General features: G+C 38.8%; 1 protein-coding gene across 3 annotated transcripts in view; it reads right to left on the reverse strand.

The window, feature by feature from the left end:
• Window positions 1-20,955, reverse strand: part of LOC140309819 (netrin receptor UNC5C-like) — a 184,125-nt gene that overhangs the window by 8,096 nt on the left and 155,074 nt on the right. For all 3 annotated transcript variants that reach the window (XM_072387836.1, XM_072387835.1, XM_072387837.1), the window contains 8 exons: window positions 16,888-17,079; window positions 12,244-12,461; window positions 11,213-11,348; window positions 9,485-9,572; window positions 6,391-6,559; window positions 3,895-4,128; window positions 936-1,085; window positions 623-787 (listed from right to left, as the gene is read on the reverse strand). In XM_072387836.1, coding sequence (XP_072243937.1) covers window positions 623-787; window positions 936-1,085; window positions 3,895-4,128; window positions 6,391-6,559; window positions 9,485-9,572; window positions 11,213-11,348; window positions 12,244-12,461; window positions 16,888-17,079 — 1,352 coding nt within the window. The remainder of the gene's footprint in view (window positions 1-622; window positions 788-935; window positions 1,086-3,894; window positions 4,129-6,390; window positions 6,560-9,484; window positions 9,573-11,212; window positions 11,349-12,243; window positions 12,462-16,887; window positions 17,080-20,955) is intronic.

Here is a 20,955-nt window from a genome sequence, read left to right on the forward strand (position 1 = left end):
CGAGACTACTGGATAAAAAGAGTTCCTTCTTCAAAACAATACTAAAACGTGCCTTTTTTTCTTTTTTTTTTTAGCTTTGGGTGATCTTTAACGTGATACTACATCTTTTTAACACGGCAGATAAGTGAGAAAACATGGAAAAGCATGCCCTGGGCTCTTTAAAAAAGTCTGAAGATCAGTGCTATTACCCCCTGTTGCCATGAAAGAAAGCTGCTCACACACTGGCACAGAAACACACAGATTTCCTGACTTTGTCATTACACTGCCTAGCAAAATCAAAGACAAATTATTCCTCTGGTGTTGTGTGACCTCCAGCTGTAACATGAATGATTAACCAGAGTCACAGAACCATAACAGGAACCACAATAGTCTAACAGACAAAAGGAAGAAAATTTGTGACTTTTGGACCTTTACAGAAATGGAGGTATAAGAATTTAGAATCTACCTTCTCTTTGTGTTACTCTATTGAGCTGATTTTAGTTGTAGCATAAAGTGTCCCTTTATTCTGGCCTCGGCCTCTTGGAGTTAAAGTTATTCTCTGCAGTTTTCTCCTCCGTACTGGACAATCAGTAGTGGCACAGTTAGAGTTTGGCTGTTTGCATGTAAGGCTCTGCAAATGTACCTCTTCCAAAGTGTTGCTGAGCTGGAAGATTTGTCCTTCTCCTTCTACCTGCCGCACACACAGTTTGCAGCTCATCTCTGTGGTGGCTGAGCTCAGTCTCTCCAAGGTGAAGGTGCAGTGAAGGGTTCTCTGACTGCCACTCCACACCTGGTAGAATGGGATCTCCTAGATTTCATGCACAACACACAAATAACAATAAGAAAACACATTTTTATATGCAATCTGATGTAGTTCCAGTGAGAGTCATATTTGCTAAACTGTGTGCATCATCAACAATACTGTGACAACTAACTTCAAGTGTCCATTCCCTCACCTGATATTTTGCAATGAGCTTGCTCCTCCAGTCTGTGTGTGGCACATCATGGATTGACAGTCTCAGATTATGTGTGCTGTCTTTGAAGTTCAGAGTCTTTGGCTCATCCAGAAGCTTCCCTCCCATTTGGGTCTCCATCTGAAGAACCTCCTACAGAGAATCCCACATTAAGGGAAAACTACTTTAGAAATCCTTTTCAGCTTTGTCCCTGCTCAATCTTCCTCAGCGAACCATTTCTTTTTCATGCACAAAGAGGGTCTTTCTACTGCAGAATTGCTATAGACAATGAACCGTATTCCATTTGAAACTCATCAACCTTTTTGTCCGGATATCATCACACATAGTTGTGACAACAGTCAATGCATTGTTGTCAGATATGTGTAGAGATGCACGTCAACTTCTTCATAAAATATATTAGTAAAGAGTCCACTTTAATTATAATGTACACATATTTGTCCAACAACTCCCCTAATATAATGAGTTGCCAGAAAAGCTACCCAAACTCTGCTTTCTGAGTAGACCAAGCATAAGTTCTTGGTGCTGCTTCATGCTGTGTGGTCAGACAGTGGATACTACCTTAACTCACTCCATTCTGCTGTGATACAAAATGGTTTCAGCCTGTTGATCAGTTTTGATCATTTCCTGTATCTCTTAAAAATGTGTTAAACTAACAATACTGCATACTGCGTCTTTAGGACAGTAAAATCAAATGACTTCAGCTGATAGTACAGGAAGTCCTAAATTAATCATATTACAAGTTGAACTACTACCCATGGAAATAAAATTAAAGCTATTGAGGTCATTCCATTTTTTACATGTTATTCACCGCTCTTCAGTCTTAAAGAATGCTGACACTACAACCTATGCATTCAATATGTATTCTAGTTTTCATGTGTCTTTAAATGTAGACTTCATGCTTTTTAGATGTCCATAGATGTCTTTTAGAATGTTATGAAGGAAAGAAAGCAGCATATTTTACTGTGTTGTTGCAGTTGTTTCAGTTATGTTTTGCATACACAGTCCTATGGGGATTTTCTGTTCATCCTATTAAAAATGACTTCTGTTTATCAACTAATTCCTCACCAAGAGAATGCCCTTCAGACATACCAGTGTGCATAATGATAAACAGACGTGTAGATAACATTGACACATAGCCCCAATTCCTAAAAAGGTGGGATGCTGTGTAAAATTTAAACTGAGTGCAATGATTTGCAAATGAATACTTAATTAAATATGCATAATAGTAAAACACTGAAAACATTAAATATTACATTAAACATTACATTTTTTTCATCTTGAACATCCATAAACATCTGGGAACTGAGGAGATCAGTTGCTGGACCTATGGGAGAGGAATGCTGTTCCATTTTTGTCTGATACAGTATTCTAGCTGCTCAACAGTCCTAGATAATCTTTGTCATATTTTCCCTTTGATGATTTGCCAAATGTTTCAGTGAGTGAAAGGTCTGGACTGCAGGCAGGCCAGCCCACCAACCCAAAACGTGTCTACTATGAAGCCAGATGTGCAAGTTGCCAGTTCCACAGATGCCTTTACCACCAGAGAAGTTGGATGGTCCCAAAATTTGATTAATCTGACCACAGAACAGTTTTCCACATTGCCCCGGTCCATTTTAAATGAGCTTGCGCTCAGAGAAGACACCAGCATCATACAGCCTCTTTTTTGCTCGATAGAGCTGGAGAACTTGCATTTGTGGATAGCACGGTCAACTGTGCTCATAGACAAAAAAAATCCTGGAAATGTTCTTGAGCCAATACAACATTATCCAGGAAAGAATCATGCCGTTTTTTAATGTAGTGCTGGCTGAGAGCCTGAAAAGCCGGCCATCCAATATTGAGCTTTGTCCGTGTCTCTTGCACAAATAGATGTCTGGAGAATCAGAGAAACTTTTAATGACATTTTCATGTTATTGACCTGTTGCCAATTAACATAATCAGTTGCAACATGTTCCTCTAGCTGTTTTATTTTTTTTAGCACCACTTACTTTTCCAGCATTTTGTTTGTCCTCATCTTAACTTTTTTCAAATATTCCAGAAGAGCTAATATCTTTAATGAAATTGAGGAATGTGGCACTTGCAGCATTTGATATGCTTTTTTTAAAAATGTTTTATTGTGAATGAAATATCGGTTTATGAGATTAGCAAATTGTTGCGTTCTGGTTTTATCTACGGTACATTTTCCCAAGCATCCCCACTGTGGAGCTGGGGTTGGATTAACAGGCTCTTGGACTGCATGAATGGCACATAAAAACACTAGGTTGAAAAAAAAAGTGAGTATGACTTTTGATGTCTCCTGTTCCCTTGAAAGAAAGACACTCCTCCTTCTGATCAAAGTCTCTATCATTAAAAGTCCATCTTTGAACTTAACTTTCAAACTACAATTGTTTATTTAAACTGGTGCAACGAGTGCATGTGTTTGATCGTTTGCGTAGCTGTGTGCCACGCTGACACTTACTGACTTATCACTGCATGCATAAATTACCAATGTTAATCTCCCATATCGGATGGCTCCTCTAGAGCTTTGAATTTGTTTAAATTCTAACGCATCTGTACGCTGACATTGCTTGACCCAGTTTTGTTTACTGCTCCTCAACACATCTCCAGCAGACAAGAGGTGAAGAAATTTCTGTTTTTGACTTTAAACAACCTTTTCTGTTCATTCTCTAATACACCTTATTTCAAATGCAAATGAACAGGGAAGCATTTTAGTATTGGTGAGAACACAATCTCTCACAGGACAAAGCAACTCATGTGCCAGCAACGCACTCAGCTTAATGTCACACACCCTCACTGTTATTCAAGTTGTTCAAACAATGGCTATGAATGCAATCATAAATAGCTTGCATTTAATACTTACTGTGGTATAATAAGGTCCACAAACAAGTTACAAGAACTGAACACATTTTTACCAGGCCTAATTTGTTTACTTTAAATACTTTACCTTTAGTGCATCTTGAGTGTCATCCAGACAATAGACCCTGATGTGATAGTCCAAAGTTGTGCATGAGACGGGCCCAAAAACAGCAAGTTTGAGCCTCTTGGCGGCTGCTTTGCCGACTGACTGACCCACCAGGCAGTAAGTCCCCAGTGTCTCTGTCAGAATGTGACATGCTTCTGAGTCCATCTGTACATAGCAGGGGGTGGTGAAGTTTTCCTCTCCAACAACAACCACATCCTGTTGGGACCACAATGCATAAAAAAAAAAAAAAAAGTCATACATTTTTATGGACAGTCGTTCTGGATCATTGACAGAGGAGAAAGTGTGGCACAGTGTAACTTCTCAAACACTGTATACGAGCTAACCAGCTCAGTCTTTATTTGTCTCAACAGAGGAGAGACTGGGCTTAATTTGAGGCAAACTAATTTTATGGGACCACCTCATCATTACTTGCTACTGGCAAAGAAAGTTCAGGAAATTCACTTTTCTGAAACACAAACAGGAAATCAGCATACAAACCAAAAACTAATGAAAGAAATATAGGACTAGTTATATCATTTAAGTTTTATCAACACACGTGTAGTGTTGAGTATGAGTTAAACATGCTCTGCTGATGAAGAAACTGTGGAAAATGTGGTCACTTGGACTTTGTAAAGGGAGCAACAGTTCAGTTAATGTTGTTATCTCTGCTTTGTTTTGAACAGAGACGTATTTGTGCATACAGGCAGCTATTGTTAAAACCTGGCAACCATTTGAATGCCAGCTTTATTTATGAGTTTACGGGCTTGAAGCCATGTTTTCTCTGTTAACATAACACAACTGAACCTGCATTTGGAGCAATTCCCACTGATGAAAACAACCATTGAGTAATCAAGGTTGTGGATTATGCCAGATGCATTCTATTGATGTAAACATGTACTTTTCAATGTCACTCCAGCACTGATCTGTTACAAACCCTGCTAACTATAATGCAGTTTTAAAAAGCCCAACTATAAATGTTGTGTTTCTGCTTTAGATCTTAATAGGATAATAAACAGTGTAAAACTCCCATGTGCCAGTCTTGTGATTCATCTCAAAAAGACATTTACAGGACGTTTCATCCAACAGATTCTGAGTCTTTGCCTGTTCTGACACTAAACTGTGTACAATGGACTTCTGAAGGTAGATCAAGATGTTCATTAGGGCAATGATAACTCGTGTTCAGAGCTCTTATCTGTGAAGTCTGTCCAATCTCTCTGTGATAATCTGCTGGCTGCTGTTCATGTAATTTCCACAGGGCTCTGTAATAGTCTGAGTTATGGTGAATCAATATAGCCCTTTAGGTTCAGGGGGGGATCCACACGTTCACTGGGTTCTTTCTATCTGGCTACTGCATCTTTAATTAGCTGTATGTGTGAGAGTAATCGTCAGCTCATGTCTGTGGAGGCCAAGGCATTGTAGAATGGATGTTCTGCATGCATATGAGTAATGCTGAGTTCTGAATCACAGTTCATGGGGAGTTCTGTTCATACAGATGAGCTGAATCAATATGAAGAGTCAGGAAAGCAATATGGTCTGAGTCTGTTATTACTGGTAATCACAACCATGGCTGCACCCCCCTGATACGAGGGGAATTCAATTACCTCCCTCTCCCTGTTTTGGGGAAAACTTTCTGATGGGAAATGGATGTTCTACTGCAATGAGAGGAAAACAAATCGACTTCATGATGAAATTCCACTTTTCATTTTTCTCGTCTTTATTCACTCTGCTCCAAACCCCTTCTGTGCATCTCTCTCTCATCCATCCACACACTAAGAAACACACACACACGGAATCTTATGCATGGCTAATTGTGCAGAGACATTGTGTTGAGCTGTGATAAGCAACAGAGGACAGCATACGGGGGCCTTGTTGACACAGCGATGCTGCAAGACAGCCTTATCACCCACACCCACACACAAGGATACGCATATGTATTCACACATACAATTGCAGTCATGCACATACGCATTAGATTGCTGAGGTAGAAGACTTCAAGCTGAGAGACATGGGAGGAGGGAGGAAAAAGGACAGAGAAAAAGAAGGGATAAAAACATAAGAGAGATGAGAGAAGAGGAGGATGGCAGGAGCATAACAAATTGCCTCTGATAGGAGTCTTCAACCCCCTGCTTGTCTACTAGCCTGTAGGCTCTTTCTGTTTACCACATTTTCTCTTCTTTTTGTCCTTTTTCTCCCCCTCCCTCAGTGCATACACAGTGTATATGCGTAACTCAGGTTAGCCTTCTGCATGTGTGCACACTGTATTGATGACCATGTCACAATAATTTGGCTGAAGATATGTGCAGGACTGTTATTATTTATAAAACTTTTTAAATATGTCCAGTTTTGTGGAATATTTAGCTGCAGGTGCATGCTTTTACAATACAATGTTAATGTGAAACCTATTTTCTCTGTATATTATAGCTCTGTAAAATAAATTAAACACACACAGAGCACACAGACACAGTGCTGAACACTCACCTCCCATTCTCCCATGGCCAGTTGGTTCTTGAGCTGTATGAGCCAGTCCTCCTGGACATTGTCAGCACAGTGGTGGATGGTGAGGATCACTGGTCTGGTCAACAGGGCCCCAGGAGGTCCACAACTCACCACTGGGCTCAGGACTGTCTGGATGTCTTCTACCGGGGGTCTGTGAAGGACAGATAACAAAGAGGGCTGTACCGTTTAGCACAGGTCGATGTGAGCTTCATCTGCAAAACGCAGCACTGGTTTCACCTCTGTGTCACACTGTTCAAATAGCAGAACCGAAAAGAATGTGGTAAGGTAAAGGCAGAGTAAGTAGCATATGTACTCATGCAAAAGCAATCCCTTTCACTAATGTGGTATGATCCCCTAGAAGTGTGTGGTGATGTATTTCTCTGTATAAAGCATAACTTCTACATGCATTTTCTGTCTCTTATTATTTTGTGTTCAAGGCATTTTTTAGGCTGAAACCTCAGGATAAAGGGTGTGCACACTGGCAATGACAGCATGCAGGTGTGAGGACTTAAAAAATCTAGTGATCAGTTAAAATCATAGTGTCTCTCCTCCTCCCTGCTCTCTGTGTGTGTGTATGTATGTAATAGCAATGTAGATTTCCTGTGCAGATTGGAAACTTTTCATAAAATCCATCTATACAAAACTCACATACCATAATTGGTTGTGCAGAGGTGTGCAAAATTGTGGATGTTATTATTTGTGGTTTAGAAGATAATCTGTGTGAAACAATCAGAAAATAGGATCTTATTTCTCTGATCTAGCACTTTGTTGTGCGATTGGCTGCTGTCTTTCTCTTAGTTTGAGTTTCTCCAGCACTGCTGGCTACCCAGTTTCATTGTCATTTATTAAAGTGGGTGGAGAAGCCAAATTTCAGTAGAGTGCTTTTAAACAGTGATTAAAAATAGCAGCTGAGACAGAAAACATTAAACTGATGTTCAGTTCATGTGAAACATAACTATCACAACTATAAACAATTTACATTACTGCAACTGATAAAGAAGACGTTACTTGAGAATACATGGACATAATGAACGTGACAGCAAAAAAGGATTAATTTGAACTGTCAAACATCATTGTCCATTGTTAATGAGATGAACTACAGCTGCAGACATCTGGATATATCACTTTTGCATAGATGAGAAAAATCAAAGAACAGAACAGATCAGAGCAGCGCAAATTCAGCAAGAGAATGTTTAGTGCAGTCAGCCTGAGCTGGAGCCAGACGTTTGCAGATCACAGACAGAAAATAAAAAGATCACAGTTCACTGACTGTCTTCCTTTTTTTATGGTACATCTGGGCATTGGAACCTCAAACACTCCTTAACTAATGCACTGCATGTTACACTGCAGCAATAGAATGTTCGTGCCTCTCCTACTGTGAAAAATATGAAACTATCCATACTGAATTCCATTTGTATGTATTATTTAGTAGCCTTCTTCCAATGGTTAATCTAAAACCAAAACCACAAGTCTTAAGCAGAATTTATAATACTAAAAACATTAAAGCAAATAACAATTACTCTTCGTGCTCCAGAACATATGGATTCACTAGGACAGAGCTGGCACTGATGGAGCTGACAGATCTTAATTCTACTGGAGCTTTCTTTTTTTTTTAAGCACATCTCGTGTCCAGGGGGTACTAATCCTTAACATATTATCGATTCAGCTGCTGCAGCTTATTATTGACTCATGAAAGGTTCACATTGGCAAGAGAACTAAAGTATGACTCAAACTGCAGCACCTTTCGACTTTCTTAATGCAAAGGTCACACTAACATGATTTCCAGTCTTATAGATTCATGATTTTTTCCATCTTGTTATACATCTCCATACATATGGAGCAAATTAATTATTTGAGTTGCGTACATGGCCAAATTGAAACCTAACTGTTAGATTGGAATGCAGCATGTGACTCTGGCTTGCAAAGTGTAGCTGCGGTACGTCAATGTAGCTTGCTAAATTTTGTTTGCCAGTTATTGAATAGGAGGAAGACAGAGGAGATATTTGACTAAGAAATACTCTAGAAAGTAGCATGTGGTCTAATTCTTATCGATCGTTATTGATTTGGAGAAGTCGAAGTATGTGTGGGACAGAATACATGACTTAAATTGCGTCTCCCACAATATCTTAAGTCATTGGGAAGTTTTAAATGTTAGGTTCACACAAACTATAAAATTATTGGATATATTTTCTCTCTGACCCCGAGCCACGAAGATGCTATTGACTCAACTGAGCTCAAAGAATGTTAGTGGAATTAGCAGGATCAACAGCAATGTGTCCTGTCAATTTCACAAACATCTTCATTAACAAATGAAAGGAGATGGAGATCTTCTCCCTTGTCTTTTGTGTCCAACAGTGATTTCTACCTCACACATGTACAGAGTTTAGTAGTAAAGGATTACAGTACAAGAAACAGGATTAAAGTAATCCGCAAATTAGCCACTAATCTGTTAGTTATTGTGCAAATAGCGATCTCTTTTTGTGTGCTTTCGGAAGATCAATGTCCATTTTTTGGCTCTAAAACCTGAAGTAAAGTTATTAAGTAAACAGTTAGTTATATAGTCAACATCAGCTCTACACATTTAGAAGTCATGCATGCTAGTACCTGGGTAATAGTCCTACCTTTAAACACTGCAAAACTGATTGCAATGTGAATTATTTTGTGTATTACTGGACATATGATGCTAATTAGACAGCTATTCCATTTAAATCTGCTCAATTTAATAACAATTCTGGTATTAGTGTATGATTTGCGCCTTCAACTGACCTCTGCTGAATGACACACCCATAGAGAATGTGTGCTGATATACTATGCTAACGAATAATATGTCACTGATCTCTTTCTATGCTTCATAATCCAGTGTCACACTGTAGAAAATTCTCCTCGCAACCAAACAAATATGAGAAAGCACTGCCAATGAAAAAGACAGAGGAATACTGACAGAGGGAGATGGAGAAATAAAAAACAAGCGGAACGAGAAGCAGAGATGAGGAGAAGAAATGAAGAAAACAGTGGAGAGGAGAAAATAAAGAAGCCACGGATGAGACATTTTGAGGAAAGAAGAGACTAAACTTACCTCAAGCTGTCCTTCCTGTGCACAGTCACATACATCTCATACACCCGACCCTGAGGGACAGCACCTGCTGGAACCAACAAGCTCACACCTGCAGAGTGGATTGAGGCAGAAATAATGAGTTTCACTGGTTTTATAATTTTATCGTGCACAACTGAATTACTGAATATTCAACTCATTATCACTTTATCATCGTGATTAAATTTTGAACAATGGCATCATCGAGCAAGACCTGCTTCCCCTGCACTGCTTTGAAATCTTTACAAGAAGATAATGAAAAAAAAAACACTTTTTTTTTTTTTTAAATTAATTTTTCTTTAAAGAAGATTTGCTTTTCAATGAATAAGTCCACTTCTAGGGCAGCTTCACCTTTTGGACAGATGGTCTGCCATGATGCAAAATTTATAATTGCATCAAATCAAATCAAATCAAATTTTATTTATATTGCACCTTTCATGCTTTAAAAGTAACACAAAGTGCCACACAGAGGCTAAAAACAACAATGATAATACACACCAACCCTCCCACCCCCATAAATAAGCAGAGAGACACGAAGACAAGCAGACACACACGCACACACACGCACACACACACACACGCTCAGACCCACTGCACCTATCAGACAGAGACATGGCTGGGCACCCAGACCTAAGGCAAGGAATGAGCTACCCTGGGGGGGTCAATGAATCAATTCAATGAATTTAATGAATACCTGAAACCTGACTGGTCTCTAAGGCAGCGAAGCCTTTCTAACCCTTAACATTTCAACCACCGAACTCCACTGTTAGTATATGTACATATACAAATATGTATATGTATTTGATTAAGTTGCCCAAAACACAGTATTCCTCCTGTCCTGGTTTTTGTCTGTATGTCCTTTGGCAAACAGCTATTTTCTTTTCAATGCCCAATTTGGATAATACCTTTTCATCTTTAATGTATCAGTTTTATGGGTTTTTAACGTCCCAGTCTTTTTTCGGCTGTAGTGTTTTTTGTTTTGCGTGTTTAAAGCCAAACAAGACAAAGGTCTGCATATTAGCCATGGCTAGAAGTCCTACGTAGATCGCAATGGTTGAATTTTTCTAAATGTAACGTTGTTTTTTAAATGTATTGGCCCTAGAATTTTCAAATAAAAGCGTCTCCCATACAGGTCAAACAAGTAAAATCTCTGTCACTGTATTCAAAGTACTTTGACATCGACTGTTTCAAAATTACATTGATGCAAACATGTAGAGACCACATTTAGCAAGAAGCTCTCTGCTCTCGGGCTGAATTTGTGAGCGTGATCAGTCGTTTGAATTATATTGATTTCATTATGTTGCGGCATGACACCACACGCTTTCACACCAAAGAGAATATGAGATCTTTGGAAGTTGCATAGGTGTTGGAAGAGGTGTAAATAAGAACATTCCCACATTTAGCAGGTTCTAATCACTGGCATCTAGCTTGAAACCCCAGATTCAAAAGGTGTTGCTTTCCCATGTGATTTATGTACTTCTTTTATGTATTCGACTCTTTCTTCCCATTAGTAGCAGCTGATTAATGTATTGTTATTTTCAGTCAAAAATAAAAGCAAAACAACAACAACATAAAAAGATCTTTGAAGATTTTTTTTTTTATCTTTGTGCCTTTTTCAAATCATCCTGGAGAAGTTGTAAGCATCTTCAAGGTTAAAGTGCAACCACTGAAAATCAGCCAGAATAGAATGTTCTGTGCGTGTGCAAAGATTACCAGAGTTGGGCACAATGAGGTGTCCTCCCTGACTGTTGAAGGATCCGTGAGCTGTACACGAAGGATCTCGAGTCCGGGCCAAGCTCTGGTTGCGAAGGTTCATGGTGTCACTATTTTCCAAAAGAGACTGGGTAATCTAGAAAACAAAGGAAAGGGCAGCAGTTGGAGTGATAACAAGACAAAAGCACAGTAAGAGGTAAAGGGTATGACTTACCTTAAATGAAATCACAAATTAGTATGCTAAGTTACCATTTTTAAATTGACCTATAATGTAGATCAACACTGTCCGTCCACACGTAAAGGTGAGCTGCAGCCATACTTTCTGAATTCTGGATAACAGAGAATGCTCAGCGTTCTCATGACACCAAGAGTTCATGGAGGTCCAGTGAAGAAAAACTCTGCATTACGATAACCTTACTCTGTTTATCAAAGCAATGTGCCTCATTAAACTGTCTATTGTGAGATGTAAATGACAGACTTAAGGTTCAATAGTTTTCATCCGATTAACACAAAGCCAACAAGAACTTACTCGAGTGTGCTAGTGACAGAAAAGTTACTACGACTGAAACAAATCGTCAGATTTAAGAAGCAAGGACAGTCGTTTGACACAGAAAGGCGTTCAAAAGATAAACAAAAACAAAAAACACAAAAAATAACTGACAAAACCATCAAATGGTGCCACAGATCAGTGAAGCTCAATGATGGGGAGTTCAGCTCTTGTACTGCCTCAGGACTGGAAATGTGATGAAACTGAGGGGTTTTATCTGTGTTTGTGACAACTGGCTCTGGTATTCATGTCATGTAGTTGACAGAGCAGAGGGAGGAAACTGGGGCACTGAGGTACATGTATTCTAAAAGTGTTTGTGTTTGACTGGGAATAGCTCGATGCTTTAGTTGTTCTCTGTGTGTTCTGACAGAATGATAGAGTATCCCACAAGTCTTTACTGTAAACATGATGCATCACAGGAAAAGAAAAATGAAATGGAGATTAAAAATACTGGTGTTATTAGCTGACGCAACTGTAACGTTACCTTAGGAGACAATTTCGATGCGAAGTCTCCTCCGAGGTCATCCTGTGGCGTGACAAGACCAGATGAGTTGTACACTTTGATCTTCAAGTTAGGAAGAGGATCCAAGAGAGGAGAGTTGGTCATTGGGATTTTATCTGACACGTCGTGAAGGGCATAAACTGGACCGCGATACATGGCAGCGGCGTTTGTCAAGTCAGGAGGGGCTGTGAGTAGATCAGCTGTGAGAAATGGGCAGAAAGAAAGGAATTTGCTAAAGTGATACAAGTGATGAGAGAACACACAGCATGGAAGCAAAGGCATTTAAAGGCATATTAAACAGATTATATAGTTTGCCTTAATCCTGCTAATGAATAACAGAGCAGCACAGCTCCATGGCATCCTGCAGCTCCAAAAACTGCTGAAAGTCACCGACTTCGCACAGAAAATAAGTTTTCCCACTTTAATCATGTATGGCCAAAATAATATGCACTATATATAAGGTGAAAATACATTTATATTGCTGCTTTAAAGAATCGCTGCAATATGTTTATCAAACTATATACATAATGATACCGCATATGAGGCTTATTTATTAAAGAAGGAAAAAGATTATGTACAATGTACTTTGTAAGCAAATTTTAAAGTCAGACCAATTTTACAGCACATATCTTGAAAAAAAAACATTTGCAGTTCCATCTACCAGAATAGAAACCTGGACAGTAGTTTTGCTTACTGGACTGACTTTTCCAAAGAAAATAAACTGTCATCTAAGAGGCCCTAAGATTAAGCTCACTCTCCAAGTCTAGTTTTTCAGAGCCATTCTCTTACAAAGTTTCCAGTTGCAGGCAACTTGCTTTGACCCAGTGCCCCTTGACCCTATCCATATGTTTGCCAATGACAAGGTGCTTATTTTCTTCTAGGAATCAAGGGCAAGTGGTCATCTAGCTTTTATCTAGAATATTGGATATCATCTGGATGGATAAATAGTACCTGCTACAGGAATTGTGATTGAAGTCCTGCAGTTCCCTCTGAGAGACCATCCATTCTAATTTTAAAGTCACTCATCATCACCCTCTCCCTCCCTCACACACAGACTCACTTTGTGTCAACTAAAATTTCTTGCCAAATCGTCCCTGCTGAGAATCTAATTAACAACTAACGGAAAACAAAGAGAGAAGGAGGCAGAGAGACATATAGAAGGACATAATTCTTCATTAATAGCAATTGGAGATGGTCCCTCAGTGAAGAGTGACAAGGATCCAAATGCTTTATGGATAACATGTCAACTCTTCTCTACACATGCAAAGGGATTCACCCACGAATACATATGATTATTTACAGCTTGCCATTTACTAATTTGCATTATAACCCCTGTGACCGCACTTCCTTGCTTTCACTATGTATTATATTTTGAATTCTAATCACCCGCCTACAACTTAGCACGTAGACACAGACCCCAAGGCTGACAGAATTGCACTTAGAATATTAGAGGGTGCCTAAACAAGGCAAACACAAAATCCACGAGGACAAAAGCTATATTCTGTCTCAGTTCCCTGAGAGAGAGTTGCATTTCATCAAAAACAGTATCAGAAATTAAATCTCCCATTTTGACAAGAAATGTTTAAATGTTTTTTCTTTTCTTTTTTTCTTTATGCTTATTTTGAATTTTTGCTTACGATGTATCAAAACAGTGAGACAGGCTACATGAAATGGATCAGTGGCACTGCATGGGTAACTCGCACATCTATAAAGGCATCCATCATGCCGAGGAGTTTTGAAGCCACACATGCTGCCATCCAGATTGTATCTCTTTCATGGAAGGCCTTGTTTATTCAAGCAGGACCATTTCAAACCACATTCTGCACACAATACAATTACTAATGCTGGAAAAATCTGGGGGGTAAATTGGTCTGCTCACCATCCAGATGTTAAAAACGCAGGTTATTATGATACAATGATATTTGACAAACTAGGCTCAAACTGGGACGATGGGAAAAGAGCTTGCTATCTAAACTTCAAATGTTTGTGTCCTTAGTTTATACACAGTGGTGTTGAACATTTCCTTGTTATAACTTATTTTAAATTTTAGCTGACAGCTGTTTTTGAAATCATTGAAATTGAGTTTAAGTGATTCATAAAATATGAGCAATGACAAATTAATTTCAAGCTATTTCCTTCGCAGTCTAGTATTTAATTCAGTTTTGTGTGAGTGTTGAAGTGTGTGTCAGTTTGCATATGTGCCATATGTGGATCTCTTTTTTTCGGTTTGGGTTTAAGCCTATCACTTGTAAAGAATTTGTTGTCATGCTGTAGAAACTGACAAAAAGAAGCCACCAAAAAGTCAAGAGATGAGGTAGAGTTAAGTTACAGGACAAAAAAATAATGTTTTTTTTTACAGTGTATCTTCTTACACTATGATATGAATATTAACAACCATGCTCACAAAAAGAGAAAAAAAATTCTAGTTTTACCTGTGATACAGTTAGCTTTTTCTGAGGATTTGAATGTGGCCTTTGTGTGAAAGCAATGCATGGACAACATAGTGCTTGCTGTATGTATTCCAGTTTATTTTTGCTTATACACGATACGGAGTACCACAGTAAATGTCTGCAGTATATAAACGTGCCTACTCAGAAGAGAGGGGGCGATGATCAGGATTGTATTCTTTTCATGAATTCCAACCTGCACGATGTCACCTTCACCCACACAGCAAATCAAATGTAACAGAACAAGACAGCTCATCTGTTATTACTTACCAATAGTAACAATGGAACTAACTCTGAATCTGTCTGTCACAACGCTTTTTATTTTTGAACTCTGAGCTCTGTCCAGCAGTAAACTCCAATCTGATGTCTACTCTCGTCCTATGTCATGCTTGTAGAATTCATTATTTCTTCCTCATTTCCTCAAAATGTGTTGTGGTGAGTCTCATTGTTGATGCATCTGCCAAAGAGTTCTTTCTTTTTCTTTTTTTTTTTTTTTTGGAACCTTTATTTGTCATGAAATCATGAAGTTTTTTCCCCCAAAACTTTATTTGAAATGGTAACAGTGGTGAAAGTGTATTTTCATCTAGTTGCTGGTGTGTTACACGGCACTATAAAGCAAAATGGTGTCGTGCCAGAGAGGAGACCAAAGTTATGAAATGCTGTATCTCAGCCTCCGGGCACTCGAGGGCAGTTTCAGGCCCGGGAATGTACATAATAAAGTTTGGTGTGCTTCAAAATGAGTCAGAGCCAAACAGTTTTAAGGTTCACAAACTTCTCCGAGTGGTGCTTTTTGCTTGTGTGGATGTGGGAAGAGAGAATGAGATGACAGCGCACACAGCAGAGGGTAAAATATAGCTCCAATTTAACAGGAAGACAAACACTAAGGGAGTCTTTTGTGGCTGGTGTCCCTGTGATGGGAGAGACTGAGACATGGTTAAGTGATGACAGAGACGCTGAGGGTAGGATGAAGAGAGGAGGATGCTGATAAACAGGAAATTTGATTGTCCTTAGTGTGCAGATGGGAAGGTAGAGGAAAAAAAGAGTTAGTGACTGAGGGGGAGTGACAGAGAGAAACTTCTTGAAGGAGGAAAGCAGTTTCTGGAAGAGAAAGATTCATAGAAACCATCAGGGATTGACAGCAAGGGGTTTAGGAAGGAAACAAAATGGCACGAGCATAAATGCCTTGAAGTGGATGACACAGGTAAATATATTCACATGGACACATGGAAGCTGTTTTCCTGTATTCAACTTTAAAGCTGCATATCTTCTTATCTATCTCATTGAAGTGTACAGTGATGCTAAGATTTGGAGAAACTGAATCCATAGAGTTAATTCTGAGACGAAGCAGACATTTGCTGTGAAGAGTCAGACTATCCTGAGTACTCTTCAGAATAAATTTAAGGGCCCTTGGACAGCGAAATCATTAGGTTAAAATAGTTTTACCTTTTAAAACTTAAGAATTAACAGAACCACAAAAAGAAAGAAAAGAGCTGTGATAACAGATGGGGAGAGGGGGAGGTCAAGTTTCTAATTCAATATATTATATTTTAATTGCTTTTTGAAAAAGTTAAATGGACAAAAGAAAAAAATCAAACACTTGGGTTGTTGAAAACAGGATGAAGGACGTAAATATGCCAATCAGAAGCACTTATGGCCTTTTTTTCTTTTTACTGTAGCCTACACTGGCAGAAATCTGTTCATTTGCTTTTCTCCTTTGATTCAAACAGTGATTGAGGGCTGCCTGTTGAAGAAACAGCACACTGACATCAGACATACAACTATCCACAAATCAATCAGTGTTAAGTATGTGGAGATCCAGCTTGTGTGAGGGATGACAATAGGACTTGTGCATGTCATTTTAAGTTCTTTAGTGGCCTTAATCAACTGTGAAACCAAAAGTAAATGGATCAAATGTGCACTAGGCATCAAAAACACGATCCTTACATCAGTGCTGTCGTAGCCATTTGTTTCAAAGACCTTCCAACTTCAGGAGCAGTGAATTGGCCAGACAGACTACAGCATATGAACTCCTGAATTACACACATTTGCCGTGTTGAGTAAATAATTTCATGTGCCTCCTTTTTATTTTTTTCACCTGAGAGTACATTCTACAGTAAGTATTCCATAATATAGATGTCCATGCAGTTTAAGTACTAATTCTTTATGAAACATTCGTTACCTGATCTGGCCGTCTTAATATTAACAGACTGGAAGCCTCCATTTAGCGCTGAGGTGTCAATGATGTCAGAGTCAAAGTCACGGTGTGTCTTGCGATACACGAAGAGCGCCACGATGACAGAGATGACCAGGCACATAATCACTGCGATGACGATGCCCACGTAGAGTGCCACATCATCTGTACTTGGGGCAGCTGGAGGGAACAGAAAGAAAGGCACCCAAAAATGTTAAAAATCTTCTTACAGTGAACATGAATCAGGAGCCAAAAGATCTTCTGGAAAGGAGACGATTAGCAGATATAAAAGTAGCAACAAACAACCCCAAAAAATGATAAATCCCATGGAGCAACATTACTGTGGCAGAGACTAAAGGAAGCCTTTTATTGTTCAACATAGTTCACATTCACTTCAGGCCGTCATTCAGATGCAAAAGACACTCTCTATAGGTTATATTTTAAATTAAACTTTCAAACAGCCCTCCAGCTTGGGTTATATGATAATTTGTCTAGAAATAGATACAGAGAGAGCTTTCATAAAAAGAATGACAGCAACTCTTAAAAGTTAATAAGGCTGTTAATTATTTTACAGGGTTCCTAACATCCTTTTTCAATTTGGCTGGGATTTTAATGGTGTTTCCATGAGAACAAGGTGGAATCATCATTCATGATGCATATTTTAAAGAAGAAGAGGGAGCTGAAATTTTAACTTGTGGGTAATGTTAATGGTGAAACATACTGTATGAGCCACATTCAAGGATGGAGAGGGGGAGAAAGGAGAAATGGATTGAAGGAGTTCATTTAGGGAGGACTGGGGACAAAGATGAGGAGGTAATATGAGGGAAAGCAGGTCTGTGGAGAGGACCCTGAAAAAGAGGAAACTTAAAGATAGGATGGTGGATAACATACGATGAAAGTAGAGAAGGAAACATGGTGGAAGCAGGAGAAAGAAAAGAAGAGAGAAGATGTGGCAAAAAAAAAAAAGAAACTCACTTAAACTTCAAAGCAGCTGAACAAACAAGCCCACATATTTAGCTTGAAAGTGCGTGAAAGTTTTTTGAGTCTTACACTTGAAGCAATGTTCATATAATCGTGTCCTCCGTAGCTACTGGGAGGGGATTTGTTTGCAGTTATTAAGAGGACAGAAAAGTAAAGGAATCCTCCTTTTAATCCACCCTTAAAGTTGAGAGGCTGATAACAGGCTTTAAGCAACAAGCAGCCTGAGTCATTTGCTGAAGGATTTGTTGTTGTCACATCACAGCAAGTTCAGCAAGCATTAACTCAGTTATGCATGAGAAAATCCTTTGATGAGGCACATAAGCACGCCTGTTCACATATGCTCAAGCATGGTAGACACAATCACAGAACATAGGTCACTCGTAATGTTAGTTACCGAGTTACCACTTGAGGGAGCTATGAACCACTTCCACTGTCTCTGGGGAGATGAGGGTCAAGCTTTGCCTTCATATGCTGCTCAGGGACAAGTTAAGTCAAGTCTGAGATGCTGATGAAGGTAATCTCTCTGGGTGCATTTTTCTTATTAATAGCACGTTCCCACAAAATGTATCTTAAGGTGACGTTTTTCTTATCTAACTATGACCAAAATTCATTCCAGACACTGAATCAACTGCAGATGAGCTGATAAATTAATCAACTCGTGTAATATATATTCCTTGGCCCTGCTGTCCATCCATTTTCTACCACTTATCTGAGACCTCATTCTGGCTGTTAGGCTGCATGTGAGGTATGGTACTTTTCACTTCTTGACATGTAATAGCAAAACAATTTAAAAATACAGAGAGCATTTTTTCCAAAGGAATAATAATGATATTCATTACCATTACTATAGATAGATTTTTTTCTTTTTTTCACTGTAGTTCCCTTATCCTATTGTCTTGTATTGTTTTTTGGGAGAATGCTTTAGCATCTTACATTCAGAGCTGTCTTGCTTACTGAATGCTGTCACATTAGCTTGACTTGTGATGCACAAACTACACTGCGGCAGAAGAAATGTGACATTTATGTGGTGCACATTTCAAACTCTTTTTCTGTCCTTAAAGACAACATTCAAGACACTGTGATTTTGTTTAATAGCAATTCAAAATGCTGCCAAATATAAGATCAAACTTGGAGCACTACCTATAAATCTTCAGAGTTTAACCCAAATGGGTTTTCTTACGCGGTTCTGCTTCCCTTTTTGTTAAATTATCGGATTTTAAAATCCCTCCATTTGACAAAAGGGATTTGAATTAGATAATAACCTTAAGCACCAACTTCTTGATTGTACTTATGATCATCATAATCCCTTATCTATGTAAGGGATTTTTGGTTCTATAATGACTTGAGAGTCTATAACGTAAGAGCAAGTACAATCACTTTTCTTCCTCATCTCATTTTCCAACAATGTGTTGTGGGACACTTTTAGGTACATTAACTAGGCTAAAACATACTGTGCTCTCAAAATTTGTGTGTGCATGTGTACAAAGTGTAACATATTTATTACCAGAGGATTTCAAAAGCCTTTCTTCAATATCTATCAGTTTATATCCCATCTCTCCTTCTTTGTTATTTCCCTCCGTAAAACAAACTCCTCTCTCAGACTCCCTCTGTCTCCATCTGTTTGAATAGTAGAGGAATGGAACATTGTGTCCCATTAGAGCTTGTACCTGCCTGAATAACCTACATACAACTGCTGGATATCAAATGATTTCTTTCTTCTTTTTGTATTTGCTACCCCTAACTTCCAGTTTCTAGTTTCCACCTTACAAGTAAGCACTCCATTGTGAAAAATGTGTCATGTTGTTTACAAATGAAGCTCAAAGCAATGTTATACAGGTTTTATCATCAAATCAATCATAATATCTTTATCGATATCTCACTGACTGATTGCAAAAACCAAGGTGATGCAACTAAGAACTGTAGTAAAATTTTGAGTTGAAAGGAAATGAATGACAGAGTTAATTGTCCTTTAAAACCCTTTTTAGAAAAAGCCTACATTAGTTGAAATTTAAATTTCATTGTTTGAGCTCAGACTTAACAATGTCCTCTGAATTTTAGTGGTTAGTACCAAGAATATTGACAGTTTTAGAATTTGGAGAAAAATAATTAACATACAGTAGTTTTCCATGAGCACTTATCTAGTTTTAAATTTCCACTGTGCCTCTGCAGAGTTGGCAAAGTGCTGCTTCAGCTGAGAACTGACAAAAGTTTCATTCTGATGATCTTTCACTGCGTGAAAGCCTTGTACAAATGGCTGAAGTTTCTGACAAGATGTGGGCAGGAAGAGGAACTATATGTGTGTGTGCACTTCTGACCAAACCTAGATGAGTGCAAAATGTGTTTGGATCCCTGCTTGTGTCTTGGCGTGCTCTGCGAAGCCAGAATGACAAAATCACCAGCGATAGGATGAGGAACACAAACAGTCTGACTACTGGAGAATAGATAGAGGTTGAAGTTTGTGATAGGTGTACACCTATGTTCATTTTAGGAGCACTCCTACAAGCACCAACACAATGAATGCAAGGACAGACATGCGCACCATGTTAGCGTTTATACATCAGTGGGCTATCTCCTGAGCTTTTCCTCCCGTGTACCTGACAAGCACTTTCAAGCTAGAAGCACTCACCAGAAAGACCAGCTAAATTGGATTTAGATGAAAAATATGTGCCTTTCAGAGAACACACCAGAGAGGAATTGAATAAAGAATAAATCACCAGGGAAGAGAGGAAACATTCAAACATCCCATCTGTGATGGCCCAGCAAGCGCTACCTGACAGCTCTGTATAGGAAGCAGAATGTTCTGTACTAAAGGTCAGGACATGCACACACATTCACATGCTCACACCCCCAGATACACCCATGCATATGTAAATTAGTTTTTTGTTCTGCATTTTTTTTCCACACGCGTATGTAGATGCTATTGGAAATGTGTGTGTGTGTGTTGTTCAGGAATCACTACTGTGGAGACTCAAATCAGTTAACAGAGTCACATTATAGTCTTCTTTCTGGGGACAAAGTTAAAAACTAAGCTTTAAAATTTAAATGAATCACCATATTATGTGGATATATTAAAGT

This window comes from Leuresthes tenuis, unplaced genomic scaffold (assembly GCF_036924035.1).
Source record: "Leuresthes tenuis unplaced genomic scaffold, fLeuTen1.0.hap1 SCAF_6, whole genome shotgun sequence".
Lineage (NCBI taxonomy): Eukaryota > Metazoa > Chordata > Actinopteri > Atheriniformes > Atherinopsidae > Leuresthes > Leuresthes tenuis.